This window comes from Podarcis liolepis, assembly GCF_965112155.1.
Source record: "Podarcis liolepis genome assembly, chromosome: 9".
NCBI lineage: Eukaryota > Metazoa > Chordata > Lepidosauria > Squamata > Lacertidae > Podarcis > Podarcis liolepis.
In genome coordinates this window covers 5,064,415-5,082,328 of record NC_139564.1, presented here as the reverse complement: position 1 = coordinate 5,082,328, position 17,914 = coordinate 5,064,415, and the positions used below count along the sequence as shown (strand labels likewise).

The window sequence follows — 17,914 nt, the reverse complement described above, 5'->3', positions numbered from 1 at the left end:
TGTCTTTTCACATGACATCAATTCCCAGTAGCTTTGTCCTGTGTTTGTAATAATTTGAAGTGTGAAAATGCCTGTTGAACAGCATTTGAGTTCTATTTCTCCCCCCCCAAACACACACACACACAAAGACAAACACACACACACACACACACAGAGAGAGAGAGAGAGAGAGAGAGAGAGAGAGAGAGGCTTGCAAAGTTGGTTACAAACCTAATTAGCTAACATTAATGCAATCGCTGCCCCAGGGAACTGGAAACTTAATTTTCGGCTATGATGAAAATACTGCCAGATAATTATTTATTCGTTGTCTTACATGGTGGCTTGCAATTGTGGCTAAGTGTTACTGCCCAATTTATTTTCAAAAGAACATGCCTCTCCTCTCTCGTGATAGTTTAAGCATTTATGTTGCCTCGGTGAATAACTGTTCTGCTCCCTAGTGTTTATCTCCCAGGCAGTCTTGACGGGGCTTCATGAAACCCAGCAGGTGTGGTCCATGAACTAAGGGGGTACATGTCCATGTTTTCTGATGAAACAGAGTTTTCAGGGTCGTAGAAGCAAAAAAGGATTTTGGCGAGCTTCAAAAGCACATCTTCCAAATTGGGAGAATGGGCAAGGCACTGGCAAATGCAGTTCAGTGTAAGCTAGTGCAAAGTGTTGAACAATGAGGCAGGATACACCCCCCCCCCCAAAAAAAAGAACCCCTCCTATGGATACTAATGCAAACTGACATGGCAGTAACTGACCAGTAAAGAGAACTTGGGTTCGTGGCGATTACAGCAATGAAAATGTTTTCCCACCTATGTTAAACCATAGCTTATTTTATGTGATTGGGCTGCATGCTGCTCAGAAGTGGCTGCTTCACATCTCCTGTTGAAAATTCTTTGCCACGAATGGGGCAAAACAACACAGAGAATGGCTTTGTGTTAGGTGTGAACCAGTGCCTGTGGTTGCTTTTCCCCAGAGGACCCATGATGAAGAGGCCAAGGCTTGATCTTGGCTTCCGGATAATGGCTTGTAAGGTAAAGGGACCCCTGACCATTAGGTCCAGTTGTGGCCGACTCTGGGGTTGCGGCACTCATCTTGCATTACTGGCCGAGGGAGCCGGCATATAACTTCCGGGTCATGTGGCCAGCATGACTAAGCCACTTCTGGTGAACCAGAGCAGCGCACGGAAACGCCGTTTACCTTCCTGCCAGAGTGGTACCTATTTATCTACTTGCACTTTTTAAAGTTCTTTCGAACTGCTAGGTGGGCAGGAGCAGGGACCGAGCAACGGGAGCTCACCCCGCCGCGGGGATTCGAACCGCCGACCTTCTGATCGGCAAGTCCTAGGTTCTGTGGTTTAACCCACAGTGCCACCTACGTCCCTATCGTGGCTTGTAGTGAGATAGTCATTCTGCAGGCCATGCAGAGCTGGGTCTAAGCAGTATGGAATGCTGATGCGCCTCTTCTTCTAGTGGTCTTAGTGATGCAGATGGTAGTTGGATGGATGAGGGCTCCCGCCGGTCTTTTTTGTTCAGGCAACAACTGATTTTTTGGGGTGGTTACGTTCCTGACTCCAGAGTGCATTGGTTCAGTGTGCATAACCTCACATGGACCCATTCTACCCTTTCCCCAGCCCGTTCCTTCCCCCTTTCCACCCCCGATTAGTTTTTTTATTGGGGGGGTTGTCAGTTACCGCTGATAATGTATTTTATAATAGCTCCCCTTAAGGCTTCAACAAAGACAGAAGTTGGTTCAATCTCGGCATCAGAACGAACTACAGCTTTCACTAATCATAGTTTAGAACTGTAGTCCAACCATAGTTTAAGCCATGGTAAGCACTTTTTTCTCCAGAGATGTAGAAGTGGCCATAATTATGGTTTGTTAGTTTAGACATCACTTCAATCCATGGTTTGCAAAACCAATTCATGTGTGGCTTCTGATTCTAGTTTGTTGGCTGATCACGAATCAGGGCTTATGATTTCAGACTTCAAAACAAACCAAAGTTAAATTTCTGTAACTAGGGTTTGGTTCGATGTCTGAACAAAGCCAATTGTCATTGTTCTTTATTCCTGTTTCCACGCCCTAAAGTCCCAGATTTCATTACTCTCATTCTCATAGCTATAAAGAATACTAGTGAGGGTTTAAAATAAAAATTCAAAAATGTCTGCTCCCTCTTCCAACATTTCAATGGTTTTGATATCACCACCATCCTGTCTGTCTTAGATTACTGTTGCTTGTTACTGTCATACCTCATCAAAGGTTTCTATTGTCATGAACAAAAGAATTCCATAACAATTGTGTGTTGTGCCTGGAGGTTGAATGGAAGCCCCTGCATTTCGGTCTGAGGAGTAGCGTAGTATCTTTTCGAGGGAGAATAACATTAATGACTGAAAACTTCGCTTGTTTCAGAATTCCATTTTGGCAGGCCGCCATTTCATGAATGTAAAGATAAAACATTAAAATTGATTTATCCTTGATTGCATAATATTTCATTCTTGTTACATTTCTTCAGTAAAGATGATGTATTGCTCAGTCGGGTTTTCTTAAACCAAGGTCCACCGGCAGCAATTGAGATCTGCAATGTTGCCAGGGTGTGTGTGTGTGTATTTTGGGTGGAGGAGTGTTGCTTCCTTTAAAAATAGATGTTCCTCTTGAAGTTAAGCAAGTCCGAAGGCTGATACGTGCCAAAGCTATTTCTTTGTTAAACAGTTTCCAGAAGGGGTGGTAGCATAGAATCACAGAATTGTCAAGAAGTACACAATAATGGGACAAATCTATAACTTACTTCTTGATAATGGTGTGTGTGTGTGTGTGTGTGTGTGTGTGTACTAGTTGTGTTCCTTCTGCATATCATTCTCATAGCTGGATGACCTTTTAATTTTGATTTCCTATAGCACGAGTGACCAACTTTCACCCTTCCCAAGTGTTGTTTAACTAGGATTAGATCTAGGGGTAGATCTAGAATGATCTTTTTTTAAAAAAGCTAAGAAGAAAAGCTATATAGCTCTCAATACAATTTCCCATTGAATCCTGTACAGCACCTGCTAGTGTCACATTTTTATAACACATTTATAACGTTATAACTCACCAGTATAGATTAGTCCTATGACTCTTGTGAGCCCCACCTCTGCGCCGACAGCAGGAGTGGGTAGAAGGAGGAGCAGGGTGTGCTGGTAGACCACTGGGTAATTCAAAGTAGATCGGAAGGGTTTCTGACTTCCAGTTGTGCAGTGACAAGCAAAATGCATTTCCCTCTAAATTGGATTGCTGTTAAATAACACCTTGGGGGTGTGGGGAGACCAGGAATTGATTTGTGTACGAAAGAACTTGTGAAAATGGTTCTGATGCTGATCACAAACTCTGAGCTGGAAAACGCTGTTATTTATTAACCTACTCAGGAGTAACTCTAGATTAATGGGTCATTTCAGTAAGACCTACAGAGAACACATAAGTTATGCAGTCTTTCCTTAGAGACCTTTAAATGCCCTAATATTGGTTTCAAAACACGATTAGATCTCGCTCTTGGAAAGCTCAGCGTGGCTTTCATGAGGCTGTCTCTGGTCTCCCATCGATGGCTGGATAAGGTCCACACTTGTTCTACTTCATCTGTGCTGCAGTACAGGGGACTCTTGCACCTAGCATTTTACTGCTGTGAGATTCCTTTGCCCCACTGTTATCATCCTTGAATCTTGTTCTTGTGCTCCATTGAGGTGAACAATCAGTGTCTGGGCTTGTGAATGGTTCATCGTTGTCCATTCTGATCAAGGGCCTCCAGCATGAATTGAGCAATTTTTTTTAAAAAAACACACAACACATTTGCCAAACATGTATTGTCTCATGATTTGAAGGCTTCGAGAGCTATTGCAAGTGCAAGATTCATGTAGCTGTACCCACATAACCTCCTGGGTGGGCTCAGTGTTTGTGTGAATATTCAACTCCTTGCCGAGTTAATGAGTTCTGCTTGATTCTTATTTTGGGCATATTTATCAGGACAGCTTGCTCTGGTTTTATTTTACAGCCATTAGACAAAGCGTTTTATGGTAGCTGAAGGGCACAATTACTGCAGCAGCAACCCTGCAATCTGTTTCGCGCTTTCTTCACTTTGCAATCTGCCGAGCATCTTTTTAAGTAGTAGTCTGGCACAGGAGGTCTGGCACATGAGTTTGGGTTCACTTGAGTGGCACTTGTATGGCAGGTTGTCAGTAGAGTATAGGTCAAAAATCCCTGTCGGCAAACTGCCTCCCTTTATACTATGTAAAGCTCTATTGGCATGATCGTTGCATTGTTCAAGGCACTCTCCAGAATAGATCCCAGGTCTCACACCTGGATGTTGTTCGCTAACTCTGGGCCAGGGCCGGACTGGTGGTTCCCAAACTGAGCTTAATTCAGGTGGTTTGGGGCATGTCTGCGAAGAACACTTTGACTTCTGTACAGTCCTGTTAAGTTCAGATGGTAATACAATAACATACAATATAAGAATTAAAAGAAGCAAAAAGATACAGTCGTACCTTGGTTGTCGAATGCCCTGGAACTTGTACATTTTGGCTCCCAGACAATAAAAAACTGAGAGTGAGTGTTCCTGTTTTCGAACAATTTTCGGAAGCTGAAGGTCCGGTGTGGTTTCCGCAGCTTCCGATTGGCTGCAGGGCGCTCCTGTGGCCAATCGGAAGCCACGTCTTGGTTTTCGAACAGTTCTGGAAGTCGAATGGACTCCTGAAACGCATTCTGTTCGAGAAGCAAGGTATGACTGTACTGTCAAAATAATTCAGCATCCAGGATTCACAATTGCTACAGACAGGCGGCAGCGGGGAATATTAAGTGGTCCACCAAGACCCTCAGCAATTTCCAAGTGGTCCATGGGGAAAAAATTGGGGAACCACTGGTACACTCTGGATTCTGCTTCTGGGAAGGATTTCAGGCTAGGAAAGACCTCTGCCTGAAACCTTGGAGCTTTCCAGTTGTTGTTCTGGGCTAGTTCCTAGTCTTGTAAGCTTGACTTTAATAAGCTCCCCCTGTTCTTATAAAATGCTAAGTGTAGCAAGGGGCTTAAAGAGAGGTGTTCTCAGAGACTGTTCTCCACCTCTAAGACTTCCTTCATTCTCCAAGCCTTTTCTGGAAGCAAAGTACAGTGGAACCTCGGTTCTCGAACATCTCCGTTGACGAACAATTTGGAAAACCCAGAAGTAATTGCTTCCGTTTTCAAACGCTCCTCGGATGTTGAACGGCTGTCCGAGGCGCGTTTCTCCATGTTTTCAATGGATTTTGCCAACCGTCCTTTGATCCTCAGGTTTCGAACATTTCGGAAGTTGAACGGTCTTCCAGAACGGATTACGTTTGAAAACTGAGGTTCCACTGTATATATAATGGCTGCCTTTCAGTGTATTTTTAGGATGCTTTTCATTTCAGTAATTTTACATAGTTCATCCGCACCATGGGCCCAAGTAATGAAGGGAGATTTCAAAGCGATGCTTAAAATAGTGGGAAGAGCTCTGTGGCCTTTTGCAGCTGGGCGTTTCCAGCTGAGAGGCTGACCTCTTTTCAATACAGCTAGCTAATTCGGCATGGTTACCCAACAGCACAAGCCCTGCCCAGGCTTCGCTAGTACCTCTTGAGTCTGACCTCACTGAACTAGCAGTAGGGGAAGTACTGAACCACCCCACCAGTCTTGTTTCACCCAGGGCAATTGCACATGATGGCAGGCTCTCTCACAATTCTACATGAAAAAACTACATTGTTGGCATCTGTCTGTCTCAAGAGACAATGGAGTGCTCCACCGGAGGTGAAGTCAAACCACTGCATTAGCAGCACTGAAGTGTCCTCCATGGGGCACAGGCCTGGGCAGTGTGGATGGAGGCCCTGAGCTGCCCAGATGGCAAGACCCCACTCTGGCCTCACTGATGTGGTTTGGAAAAAAACAGAGCAATACGCTTGGCACCAGCTTGGCTTCAGGAGTTGCGTACAACTGCCTTAGGGACTCCAGATTTGTGTAGGGTCTACTCCTTAGCCTTCTCTTCTCCCAAAGATAACCTGAAAGGCAGTGGAAGTTTAGGATTAGAGTTTTCCTTTCTCCTAGATGGGTTGACAAGACCCATCTGCTCTTCACCTCCCTCTGCAGCGTGTTGTGCAGAAACCACTTTCTTGACCATTGGACCCATTCCCAGGGTGTGGCTGCTGTCACAGCTTCTAGGAGCCACAGGTGAGAGCTGAGTGCAGGGTAGGGATTCAGGGTGGACAAACTACCCCAGAAGGAGCATGACATATCCCCCACCAGAGGATCTACCGTCCCCTAACACCCCACACACTACAAAAGTAGTCCTAAACAGTAAATAAAACATCAAAAACAACCAAACTGAACAATTTCCACATAACTCACAATAAAGACACAAAAACCACAATAGCAGCAACCCCTACTCCCCAGACAAAACCCACAAACACCCCAGCAACTGGTGGGAAGTGAGAAAAATAGACGCCCCTAAGCAATACAGACTGCAGATCAACCCACTCAGCATAATTTCTATATCCTTTGCTCTTTAGGTTCAGTTCTTTTTCTGGACCTTGGAGGAGTTGGTAGACCCTTGAGTTATTTACAGCTGCTGTTAATCTCAAGCAGACATATGCCGTATTTTTTGCACCATAACACTCACTTTTTTCCTCCTAGAAAGTAAGGGGAAATGTCTGTGCGTGTTATGGAGCGAATGTCTACGGATGGCGGGGGGATCTGCTGCAGTCGTGAGCAGAGTATCCATGGTTCCCCTTCCTTCCCTCCTCCGTGGCTCGCTTTGAAACAGCAAAGTGGGAGAAGAGCCGCTGAGTGGGGAGGAGAGAGGGACAGAGAGCCTGCTTGCTTTAAAGGAGCAAAGCGGGAGAGGAGAGGAGCCTTCTCCTCTTATACCCCTCTTCTGCATTATTAACAGCATCCTTCTCCACCCACCCCATGCGTGTTCCTTGTCCCTTGAGTGCTTTTCCTTCCCTCCCCACTTAAAACGTGATTACAAAGCACAGATCCACATGGATCCTCAGGATTTTTGCACTGGGTCACCCCAAATTCACCATCAGATCACATAGCATGTCCATGGCTACAGCTTGCACCAAAAAAAATCACGCACCCACTGTTGCCTGGTGCCGCAGTGGTGCAAAAACGTGGTTACAAAGCATGGCTCCACATGGATCCTCAGGATTTTTGCATTGGGCTACCCCAAACTCACCGTCAGATCACATGTCTGTGGCCACAGCATGAACCACAAAAATCATACATCCACTGTTTCGTTTAGAATATTCCCCCCCCCCCTTGTTTTCCTCCTCTAAAAACTATGTGTGTGTTATGGTCGGGTGCGTGTTATAGAGCGAAAAATACGGTAGTCCTCCGTACTGTGGCACACATGAATCTGATGGATTTGGGAGACCTTCTGACCTTACATGGCTGATGCTGTGGGTTTCGCTCTGTTCTGCTGTTGTTTCATTATAATTTGTCGGTGTGGAGTATCAGCCCTGCAGCTGGCGGGGGAAGCGGAGATTCGTTAACCTCCAACTCAGTCACAGGGTAAAACATTCGTGCAACTTACATTTAAATTTTGTGGCCTGCTTTTTTAATTATTTCTAAAGCACCCCCCAAATTCACAAAATGCAACCGTTTAATTATAAAACCGTGCAATTAAAATTAAAACCACAAAACTCATGGAGCCGGGTGGAGAATATAGGTGGAAGCGGGCCAGAGAAGTAGGAAACAGGTTGGGAAACAATTTGAAAATGCTGAACTGAACAAAAACAATGCAAGAACCGGCCATGTGATGGGGGAAAGCGCTTGGCTATCTGGCTCTGCAGATTTCCTTACGCCAGCTAGTTTCTTACATGCTCATAATAGGGGGGTTTTGGAGGTTGTGTGTGATGGATCAGTGAAGTTGCTGTGGAAACAGGCATGCAATGAACACCTTTTCCACCGTCATCCCAAAGCAGAAGAGTTATGAGACCTATCTACCTTACATTGGGCAAATTTGTGATGCTTTAGTACATACATTTGCTCATTTAGTTCTTCTGGCTGTATTGTTACTTGTGAGTTGCCTAGAGAGAACTTCTTTCTATACAATCAAGGGATTCCAGGTTGACTCAGCCCTCATCTCCTTTCTGAGTTGTAGGTCATCTAACCAGGCCTGTTTTCTCTCAATGAAACATTGAGTTTTTTCTTTGTGAAAGGACCACTTTGTTTCCTGTTCACACGATTGTGAGTCTCAATATGGGAGGAAGGTTTGCGGTGAGAGCCCTGGTCACAGCAGAGGTTTGCAACCCTTGCTGAACTATCCATTGCCTCCAACTCAGCCCTCGCATCTAGTATATATTTTGGAAAGGAACAGGTTTTCATCTGCTTGGATGTACAGTGTTACCTCAGGTTACATATGCTTCAGGTTACACACACTTCAGGTTACAGACTCTGCTAACCCAGAAATAGTGCCTTGGGTTAGGAACTTTTCTTCACGATGAGAACAGAAATTGTGCTCCGGCGGCGCAGAGGCAGCAGGAGGCCCCATGAGCTAAAGTGGTGCTTCAGGTTAAGAACAGTTTCAGGTTAAGAACGGACCTCCAGAACGAATTAAGTACTTAACCTGAGGTACCACTGTAATCAGATGCCATTTTGAATCAAGATGGCAGAAGAACGGACCTTCCAAAACTTCCCTTATTGTAACCCCTGGTTTCAAAACTGAACTGATACTTTGGTTTCTTAGGATTTCTGTGGCTGTTAGCGTCCAGACGAATCTCTGAATGAAGGCAACAAAGGGATGCTTATCTCACTGTGCCTTGTGCATCGGTCCTAATAGGCGATGCCTCTTGAGCAGCCTGTCCAGCTCAGGTTGTAAATCTATAACACAAATGGACCGTGCTGTGAACTTGTTTTGAATTCACTACAACTCCCATGAGTCTGCCTGCCCTAACTCAGGACCAGAGTCGTGGTGGCGGCAGGTCTGATTCTGCACCCCATGTTTTGCCACATCCTGTTAAATATATATATATATAGAGAGAGAGAGAGAGAGCAGTATTGCTTAAACTTTAACTGCTAGTCTTGAATTATTCTCTTTCTCTTGTTTCCTTGCAACTGTGTGAAAATCCCATGAACGCCCGTGACCCTTGAATATGTCGGGCTGCCGTATTAACATCTCTCCATTTATTCAACAGCAACTGCTCCGAGAGATGCAGCAGATGGCCAGTCGCCCTTTTGCGTCCATCAACGTTGCCTTAGAAACGGACGAGGAGCCACCCGACCTCATTGGAGGCAGCGTAAAGGTGAGGGACCACCCTGTAGGAGCAGTGTTCCCGTAGTTAATATTCACAGATGCTGTGCTGCTTGACCGGCTTTTGCGAGAGGGAGGCGGAGGAGAGGAGAGGAAGGCAATATTAGAAGTCTAGCCACAAAGAAGCCGTAAACATTCGAAACCCAGCAGGCCTTGTTTTTGATCTAATTTTCTTTCTCCAGGCTGCTCGTTTGCATCTTTCAGGTTACGTTGGTTTAAATAAAAGTTGCAGCTCTTTTTAAAAAGATTTTTTATGCCTTGTAATCAAGAAGGATACAGTTTAATATGCCAGAACAGTTGGTTGGAAATAGCTGTAGGTGCTGCTGAAAAAGCCTTCTTTGCACGGTCTTTCAAAGGATGGGGGGAGGCTAATTGGCTAAGTATTAAGAAAGTCTTTCGGGTACAACTGGTTACAACGGGGGGGGGGGGGATCTACACTCGGCAGCAGGTGATCTGGAAAGCCAGCCTGGCAACAGGTGCAGTGGGCAGAGGGAGTGCCACTGCCAGACAAACTGCTTCTAGCCCCAGCATGCTGTCCTGTGGCTGAGAGTTGGGGAAATAACTTGGATAACTGCCCAGAAACCAAGGAATCTGTTGCATGTTACAACATTGCTGCCTCTGCAACAAGAGGGAGGAGGAAATGTGTGTACAGTGGACACTTGGGTTCTGAACGTGATCCATGCAGGAAGAATACGAAGTAAAAGTAAATAATAGAGAGAGAAAAGGTGGTATAATTAAGAGTGAAATGTAATGAATGTGAGTGGGACTGACACCGAGATCACCTGTATGCACTTAGTATAGCTCACCTGGTAGAGCATAAGACTCTTAATCTCAGGGTCATGGGTTTGACTCCCACGTCGGGCAAAAGATTCCTGCATTGCAGAGGGTTGGACTAGATGACCTGAGTGGTCCCTTCCGACTCAACAATTCTATGATTTGGAACATAATTCTGCTCATGCACATCCTCTTCATGGATGGGTTCACAGTGCTGCAACCAGTCCAAGCTGCTGGGGGGCCACTCCCTACCTCACTGGAAAGGCAGAGGGATAGGTGGAGAAAGTGGAAATACCACCTTAGGAATGAGTGGTGGTGAGATGGCTCTTCCAATTGACACCCCCCTCTCCAAACCCCCCCCCCCCCGCTTTGAGGGAAGCATAGCCTGTCAGGAGTTTGGCCTACACTCAAGTAGGACTCTGGCAGAGACACATGGCTGATTGGCATGTTCTCCCCCTCCTGGTCGGATCGTTCGGGAGCTTCAAAAGCTTTCTTCTGTCCGGACATCATAGCAACTGATGCCAACCACCACCGGCACACTTAGGGATCCGCAGGGTTTGTGCACCTTGCGTAACAGACCTCAGCAACTCAGCATTTTGGCTAATCTACTTTATTTAGATATAAACACACACGGAGCACTGCAACATGGCTCCCTCTCTAGCATCAGACAGCAAAGAGAAAAAGAACAAAGGACAATAGTCCCACTCCACGGAACACAGTAACACAAACATCATGTCTCTGTCACTTCCCACTCTGTGGAGTCAAAACATACACTGTCATGTGAAAGACAACAATCCCATGACTGCAACCATGGAGCAGGAATTCTAACATAGTCTTGTTCCCAGTTCCAATGTCTCTGCTGTGGGATAGTATCCACTGCCCTCTGGGTTGTGAACCAGTGACTTCCCTGCCTGATTTGTAGGGGTGCATCATAGCAGAGGCAAGGAGAGTGGGCTTTCTGAGGTGCAGCCAGTTAAGGAAGGGCTTTGGCTCAGTTGATAGAGCAAATGCTCTGCCTTCTAGGGCTGGGCGATGCCAGCTTTTTAACATCCTGATGCATCACCAGCTAAACATCGTGATATAGTGACACATTGCAATGTTGAAGGGGAAGGAGCATCATTTGGCCCTGGCCCCGCATGACACCGGGGTGAAGCCAAATGGCCTCTGTCGGCTCTCCCCACAACCAGCGCCCAGCACGGAGGGAGAGGCCTCGGCCCTGGTCCCCCGCGAGGCACTACGGTGAAGCCAAACCGCGGCTGCAGTGCCCGGCGCAGGGAGGAAGGAGGCAGCCGGAGAAGGTAAGGCAAGACACTGGGTGTCAGGCAAGCCTCACCCACAATGTACTGCCAGGTGAAGGCGCCATTGTGCTCTGGCCCTCAACCCAGGCCTGGACCACGTATCAATGCACCCCGGGTTCAGTTCCTGGCAGCTCTCGGTAGGGCTGGGAATATTCTCTGGCAGTGGCTCTCCAGGTTCTCCGGCAGCTAGTTGGGCCAGGGATCTGCTTCCGCAGCCGTCCTCCACCCTCCCTCTTTGCTTCTTCTCGCCCCTCCTGCTTCTGCCGCTTTGCTCCTTCAGCTCCTCCTGGGAGACGATTTGACAAGCTGCCACTTTTTCGTCTGCGCCCTTTTCTCCCCCAGCTGGGGAGCCGTGAGAACTTGGCATATGTTCGCCATCAGTATGGGAACAGACAGCCCTTGTTCTGAATGCGGAGCAGGGTTAGGGAGTTCATGGATGTACAAGCTATCGAAACCCTCTTAACTTTTGTGTATGCATGTGTGAGAGTGTAGAATCTGTGACTTAAACTGAAGTGGCATGACTGCAGGGGGCGTGGGGATGGTTTGCCCGTCGCTTTCCGGCACGGGAAACAAAAAAGGACCTAATTTGTCTCTCTGCAAGCTGCCCCCTCCCGCTTCCTTTTCCTTGCTCTGCTTATTTTGTAATCAGAAGACACTCAGGTGTGCAAGTGCTCCTGTAACACCTCTGAGCATAATCCCTGGATGGTGTAGATCAGGTGCAAATTGCTAATGTGGTTTAGTCGGGACCCTGACCCTATTTCAGGGAGGTGGGGAGAAGGATTGGCCATTTGGGTTGTCTGGCTCAGGTGCCAGAAACTCTTGGGCTGCGCCCGCACAACAGTTTTAATTCCCAGTCATCTGTGTCTAGAGACGGACACACCCACAAGGGCTGCATTGTGTGAATATTGTACAAATGGTCACGGGCACCACTTTGTTCGAAAATTAGGCAGATTTGTATCCTACCCCAATTTCACGCTCTTGGCAATTGCAAGGAGAGGAGCAGCTTCCACAAGCACGTTCCTCGCTAATTTTTACATGGTCCTTTTATGGCACTGTGCAATGGCGTGCCCCAATGGGCACTGTGAGGCAGAGGGGAGACCAGAGCATTATTTACTGCATTGTAAGAACAGCAGTCAAGGAAGAGGATCTGCTCCGCCCCCTTCAGGCCAAAGGGAAGAATCTCTGGGATGCATCCCTTCTGGACAAGTGGCCAAGGGAGCCACCCACTCCCCACCTGCTCCTTTAGCAGCTCTGTGGCCTATTGCTGCGGCTGGTGGGAATTGTGGCCCTCAGGTATTTTGGGGCAGCATCCCCCCTGCCTCTGGAGTAACAGATTGGGGGAAAGGAGCCTGGTGCCACCCCAGTGTTTGCCAGTTCTTCTCAGCAGGCCTCCCACCCCAGACTGTTCCTTGCTTCCTTGCCACCCAGTTGTTCTGGCAGGGCTGGATCCTGTGGGGAACCGGAGTTCGGAGCACCCCAGAGCTTTTTCTGCATGGAGATGGTGGCTGTGCAGGCAAACGCCACGTGCGAATTGGCCCTCGACTGCTTAACTTACTAGCGGCCCACCAAATAGTAGGAAATGGGTCATTTTAGTCAGCAAGGGTCTCTCACTTTCCTTTTGTGCCTGGCCAACTGGCAGGTCAGATTAAGCTAATTGCATCCTAGGCGAACGTCTTGCAGCTGGACTCATTTTGGAACAGTAGTCTCAATTAGTATATTTCCTGCAGTGCATAAGAAGGAAAAGAGAGAGCGATTTACCCAGTAGGAATGACGTCTTTCTAAGCCAACGCGTGACTAGCAGCCTAAAGGAGTGGTTCCCCCCCCTTCCCAACCACCCCCCTCTTTTATATTCCAGCTAGCCGGTGGGCAGCCATTTTGGTTTTGCATCTGGTAGCCCTTTGCTTCACAAGGGCCAGTGTGGCAAGTTGACCCTCTAAGGCTTATCAGCTTGCTTTGTCATTAGATACCTGTGAAATACAGCTCTCTCTTTTTGGCAGAGTTGCTCCGAATCAGATTTAGAGCTGAGCTTTCTTCATCCACTTATTCCGAGAAGAATATTGCTTTGAAGTAGCTTTTATAATCGGCAGGTGTGAATGATCTAAGATTAGCAAAGCTTGTAAGCTGCTTGGCAATTTAACATTCTGTACTGAAGAAATAAAACAAGATTTCCGGCGCAATCCATCTAGTAGCGTGTAGGTCCTCATGTAATCTTGGAGCTGGGTCTAACCAGGAGGTCACCTGGCAGTATGACCCACTGCTGCAAAACAAGACCCTCCCAATGTCTGTATCTGAGCACCATGCACTTTTAGCAAAGCCAATGAGGTCCACGGCCTCAGGGCGTGTGGGTAGCAGATCGCTCCAAGTAATCCAAGCGGAGTCAGAAGAGCTTGAGTTCCCCCTATGAACACACCGTTGTGGGTCTCTGCCAAACTCCCCCCACCACCACCAAATCCCACCTCTTCTCTGTCCCGTACTGGCTTTCTGTCCCTGCCCACCAGCAAGTTCAGGTCCTTTCTTTCATCTGGTCTCTGTCTTCATCAGCTCTCCTCTTCTTCTCATTAATTTTGCTGGGAGCAGCCTCAGCGGCTGATGATCCTTCTCTCACTTTTGCTCCTTCTCCTGTGTTGATCTTGATGGACCAAAACTAGACGTGACTATTAAAAAACCCCATACACACACAAGAGAACATGCCATACCAGAGGGATGGTTTTGGGCTTATTAAACCTTTCCCCCTTTTGTCTCCATTCTATTAAAAATTCTACTTCCCCTCAAGCAGTTCTTCTCAACCCCCCACCCCATAAAGGAAGATACAGCAGTGCTTATATTGTTGCCCCTGAAGAAGGAGGCTGGGAGTGTAATATCCATTGGTCAGGTCACCCTTAATAAAGGTACTGACTACCTGGGGATTGTGGTTTCCCCCCCAAATGGCTAACATTCAGATTCCTGTGTTTTTTGCACATGCATCACGTCCAGAGTGTCGTTTGCAGAATCACACCACCTCCGAGTTTTCAGTGTTTGGTTTGGGGCAGCATTATGAATTGGGTGAATTAGATTCGCCTTGATTTCTGCTTTTTGTAATCTTCCTTTATGAATGCTTCGGTAGGAGGGGAGTGCTGTCTTGAGGATTTTGCAAGGGTTTTCAAAAGATGAGTTGATGCAATCTCCCCATCTCTGGAGATCCCCTGGACTCCGTCGCCTTCCCCAAACTTGTGGCAGCAGGGTGTCTCTTCTTCCCTTCCTCTCCCTCCTTCCCTCCATCTTTCCAGTGCCTAGCATGCTGCAATGGTCGCATCCCTGGTAATGGAAGCTCTGGCAAATCTACTTCTCCAGGGTTCTTACATCCTGAGGAAGGGAGGGGGAAACAGAGGGGACTGGAAACCTTGCTGCTAAGCTGCAAATTTCGAAGGGGGGGGGGGAGATCTGGAGATCTAGCTGGTAGACAGAAGGGATGGCGGCGACCGGATCCTGCTTCAAGGCAGTATGAGCCAAGGCTCAAATTTGGATGTGTCTGGGGCTCACCTCGGATGAAGCACTTCAGACTGGGGGGAGAGTAGCCTTCTGAACTTACGAGTCCTCCCCTTTAATAAACAAAAGCACCCCTTCCTCTGCAGCGTTTTAAAAACATGCCTCTAAGGCTACCAGTTCACTCGATGCAAGCCGTGTCGGTGGGCAGGTGTGGAGCAGATTCTAATGTGCAGGGACATCAGAGCAAAAGGAGGCAAACTGTTCTTGGCTTGTGTGTTCCACTTGGTGCCTCTGCTGACATCACCTTGCTTTTTAATTCATGGAAAGGAACACGCTGCCCTTTGAACACCTGGCAGGGGGACGCTGTTGCCCACCACAAAGAGCTGGAGATTATGCGGGCAGCTGAGGTGTGCAAAACGGATTAGCTCCGCTAAAATTTCACTTTATTCTAAAAAGGCTCCTTAGATACAGGAGCGGCAGGAGGAAACAAACCTTTGTTGTTTAATGAATTATTTCTAGCTAGCTTAGCAAGGCATGGAGTTAGACAGTTTTTGCAAATCTGGGACCAACTTTTCCTGGTAGGTGCAGCAGAGCGGTGGCTGTGATGACCTCTGGGTGATTCTGCTTGTAGGGTTTCAAAGGGTGGGGCCGGGATTTCAGCTCGTGCATTTTCTATGCTCACAAGTGGGGCAGGGCTGTGAAGGAGAGTCTCTACCCCCATTGTTCAGCCCAGACACTGAGGTCCAGCTCTGAGGGCCTTCTGGCGGTTCCCTCGCTGCAAGAAGCCAAGTTACAGGGAACAAGGCAGAGGGCCTTCTCTGTAGTGGCACCCACCCTGTGGAACACCCTCCCACCACATGTCAAAGAGACAAACAACTACCAGACTTCTAGAAGACATCTGAAGGCAGCCCTGTTTAGGGAAGCTTTTAATGTTTGACGGACTATTGTATTTTAATATTTTGTTGGAAGCTGCCCAGATTGGCTGGGGAAACTCAGCCAGATGGGCGGGGTATAAATTATTATTATTATTATTATTATTATTATTATTATTATTATTATTAATATGTTGTTGTTGTTACTGCATGGGGGGATTTAATGGACATGGTTGGAGTAGAAGTGTGTGGAAGATTTTTCCCCCTGGGTTCATGTTCAGTGGTCATTCTGTATTTTTATTTTTTTAAGTGTTTGGCCCTGCCTATCACCATTAATTGGATTTGAAAAAGGATAACCCAATTCACTTATTCATCTGGTGTTTCGCAATACTTAATTAGGACTGATTATCGCTCTCAGAACGAGTATGGGGAATCTGTTTTTTGTTGTTGGCGTCTATTTTTATAAAGAATGTGTTTATCAATCCCTAGACCTTGCGACTTGGTGAATTTATGTGAAGAAAAGTAATGGGGCAGAACGGAAAGTTCCCCCCGAGGTATCTCAGCACACTTCCACGGCATCTTGCGAAATGACACCCCAAAGAATGGGGTGGGGGAGTGTCAGACAGGCCACCTAAGTTTAGTAGGAAGCTTGGTCTGGGCAGAGATCCAAGAAACCTGTTCTGTCACTGTGGGAGCTGGGCCATCTAGCTAGGCTTCCTGTTCCTGGGAGAGGGAGTTGGAGCAAAGGCTCTTGGACCACACTAACAGCCTCTTGGGTGCGGAAGCGGGAGGCCTTCTTCAGCTCTGCGGCGTTAGCCATTCCGTTGAGAAGAGTAGGTACCTGCAGGTTGGGCATGGGAAGATGAACTCCATGGAGTTCCCCTTCAGTTGTGACTCACCTGATGAGATGCACATTAAGAAAACAAGAGCCTAAGGAGAGATTGGTGGATCAGGCCATTGGCCCACCTAGTCCAGCATCCTGTTCCCACAGTGGCCAACCAGATGCCTGTGGGAAACCTGCAAACAGGTCCGCTTCCTGTGGTTTCCAGAAACTGGTCTTTGAATGAATGTAGTGCGTTTCTCATTTCCTTTGCAGAAACAGGGATTCATACATTACCTGGGGATTAGGGATGCTGTGAGGGTTGCGTGTTCTTTTAGTAGGGAAGGCTTGCCCTTAAGTATTTTCGTCTTCGTTCTCTACTACAAGGAATGCACCTAAACCAAAGTAGCCTAAAAAATAAACACGCTATCGTAACTCTGTCTTGGTCTTAATATCAATTAAAATGTTAATGAAGATCATGGACCTGCATATCCTATAAGTTGCTTGCTTGAACAGCTGGGCCCAATGGCTTTCTCTCCTTTTCCTGAAACCAGTGTCCTTCAGCCTTAGCTCCTCAGATGCTGTTGGACTACAACTTCCATCATCCATGACCATTGGCTACGTTGGCTGGGGATGGTGGGAGTTGTAGTCCATCATCATCTGAAGAACCAAGGTGGAAGAGCACTAATATTTAACAATATTAAAATCTGTTAAAATCTGGCCTGAAGGTGCTATTCACCAGCTGCAGGACTGTTTTGAGAGAACCAATTGGGATATTTTCGATCGTTCGGACCTGGAGGAGCACACGGCGGCAGTTCTGTGCTATATCAATCACTGCACAGACACTGTCACAGTAAATAAATCCATCCGGTTTTATCCTAATCAAAAACCCTGGATGAATGGAGAGGTCCAGTGCCTGCTGCGGGAAAGGAACAGGGCTTTCAGGTCGGGCGAGGTGCAGCTTTACAGTGTGGCAAGAGCAAACTTGAAGAGGGGTATTCGACGGGCAAAACTGGATTATAGGCAGAGGATTGAGGATAATTTAAGGAGCAACAACATAAGACAGATGTGGCAGGGGATTCAGCATATTACCAACTACAAACCTAACCTTGGCGCTGTCGACGGCGACCCTTTGCTGGCGGAGGAGCTTAACCTCTTCTTTGCTCGCTTCGAGAAGGAGCCACCTGAGACGCCGGTATTACAGCCACCAGCCCATAGGGGCCCCTCATTCACTGTAGAGGAGCACGAGGTGAGACAAGCATTGAGGATGGTGAATCCGAGGAAGGCGGCTGGACCTGATGGCATCACTGGAAAGGTGTTGAAGGGCTGTGCGGATCAGCTGGCGAGGGTCTTTACTAAGATCTTCAACAAGTCCTTACACCAGTCTATTGTCCCACCCTGCCTGAAGTCGTCAACTAT

General features: G+C 47.2%; 1 protein-coding gene across 4 annotated transcripts in view; it reads left to right on the top strand.

The window, feature by feature from the left end:
* Positions 1 to 17,914, top strand: part of ATRN (attractin) — a 174,254-nt gene that overhangs the window by 143,676 nt on the left and 12,664 nt on the right. For all 4 annotated transcript variants that reach the window (XM_083520445.1, XM_083520443.1, XM_083520441.1 and 1 more), the window contains one exon: positions 9,151 to 9,258. In XM_083520445.1, coding sequence (XP_083376571.1) covers positions 9,151 to 9,258 — 108 coding nt within the window. The remainder of the gene's footprint in view (positions 1 to 9,150; positions 9,259 to 17,914) is intronic.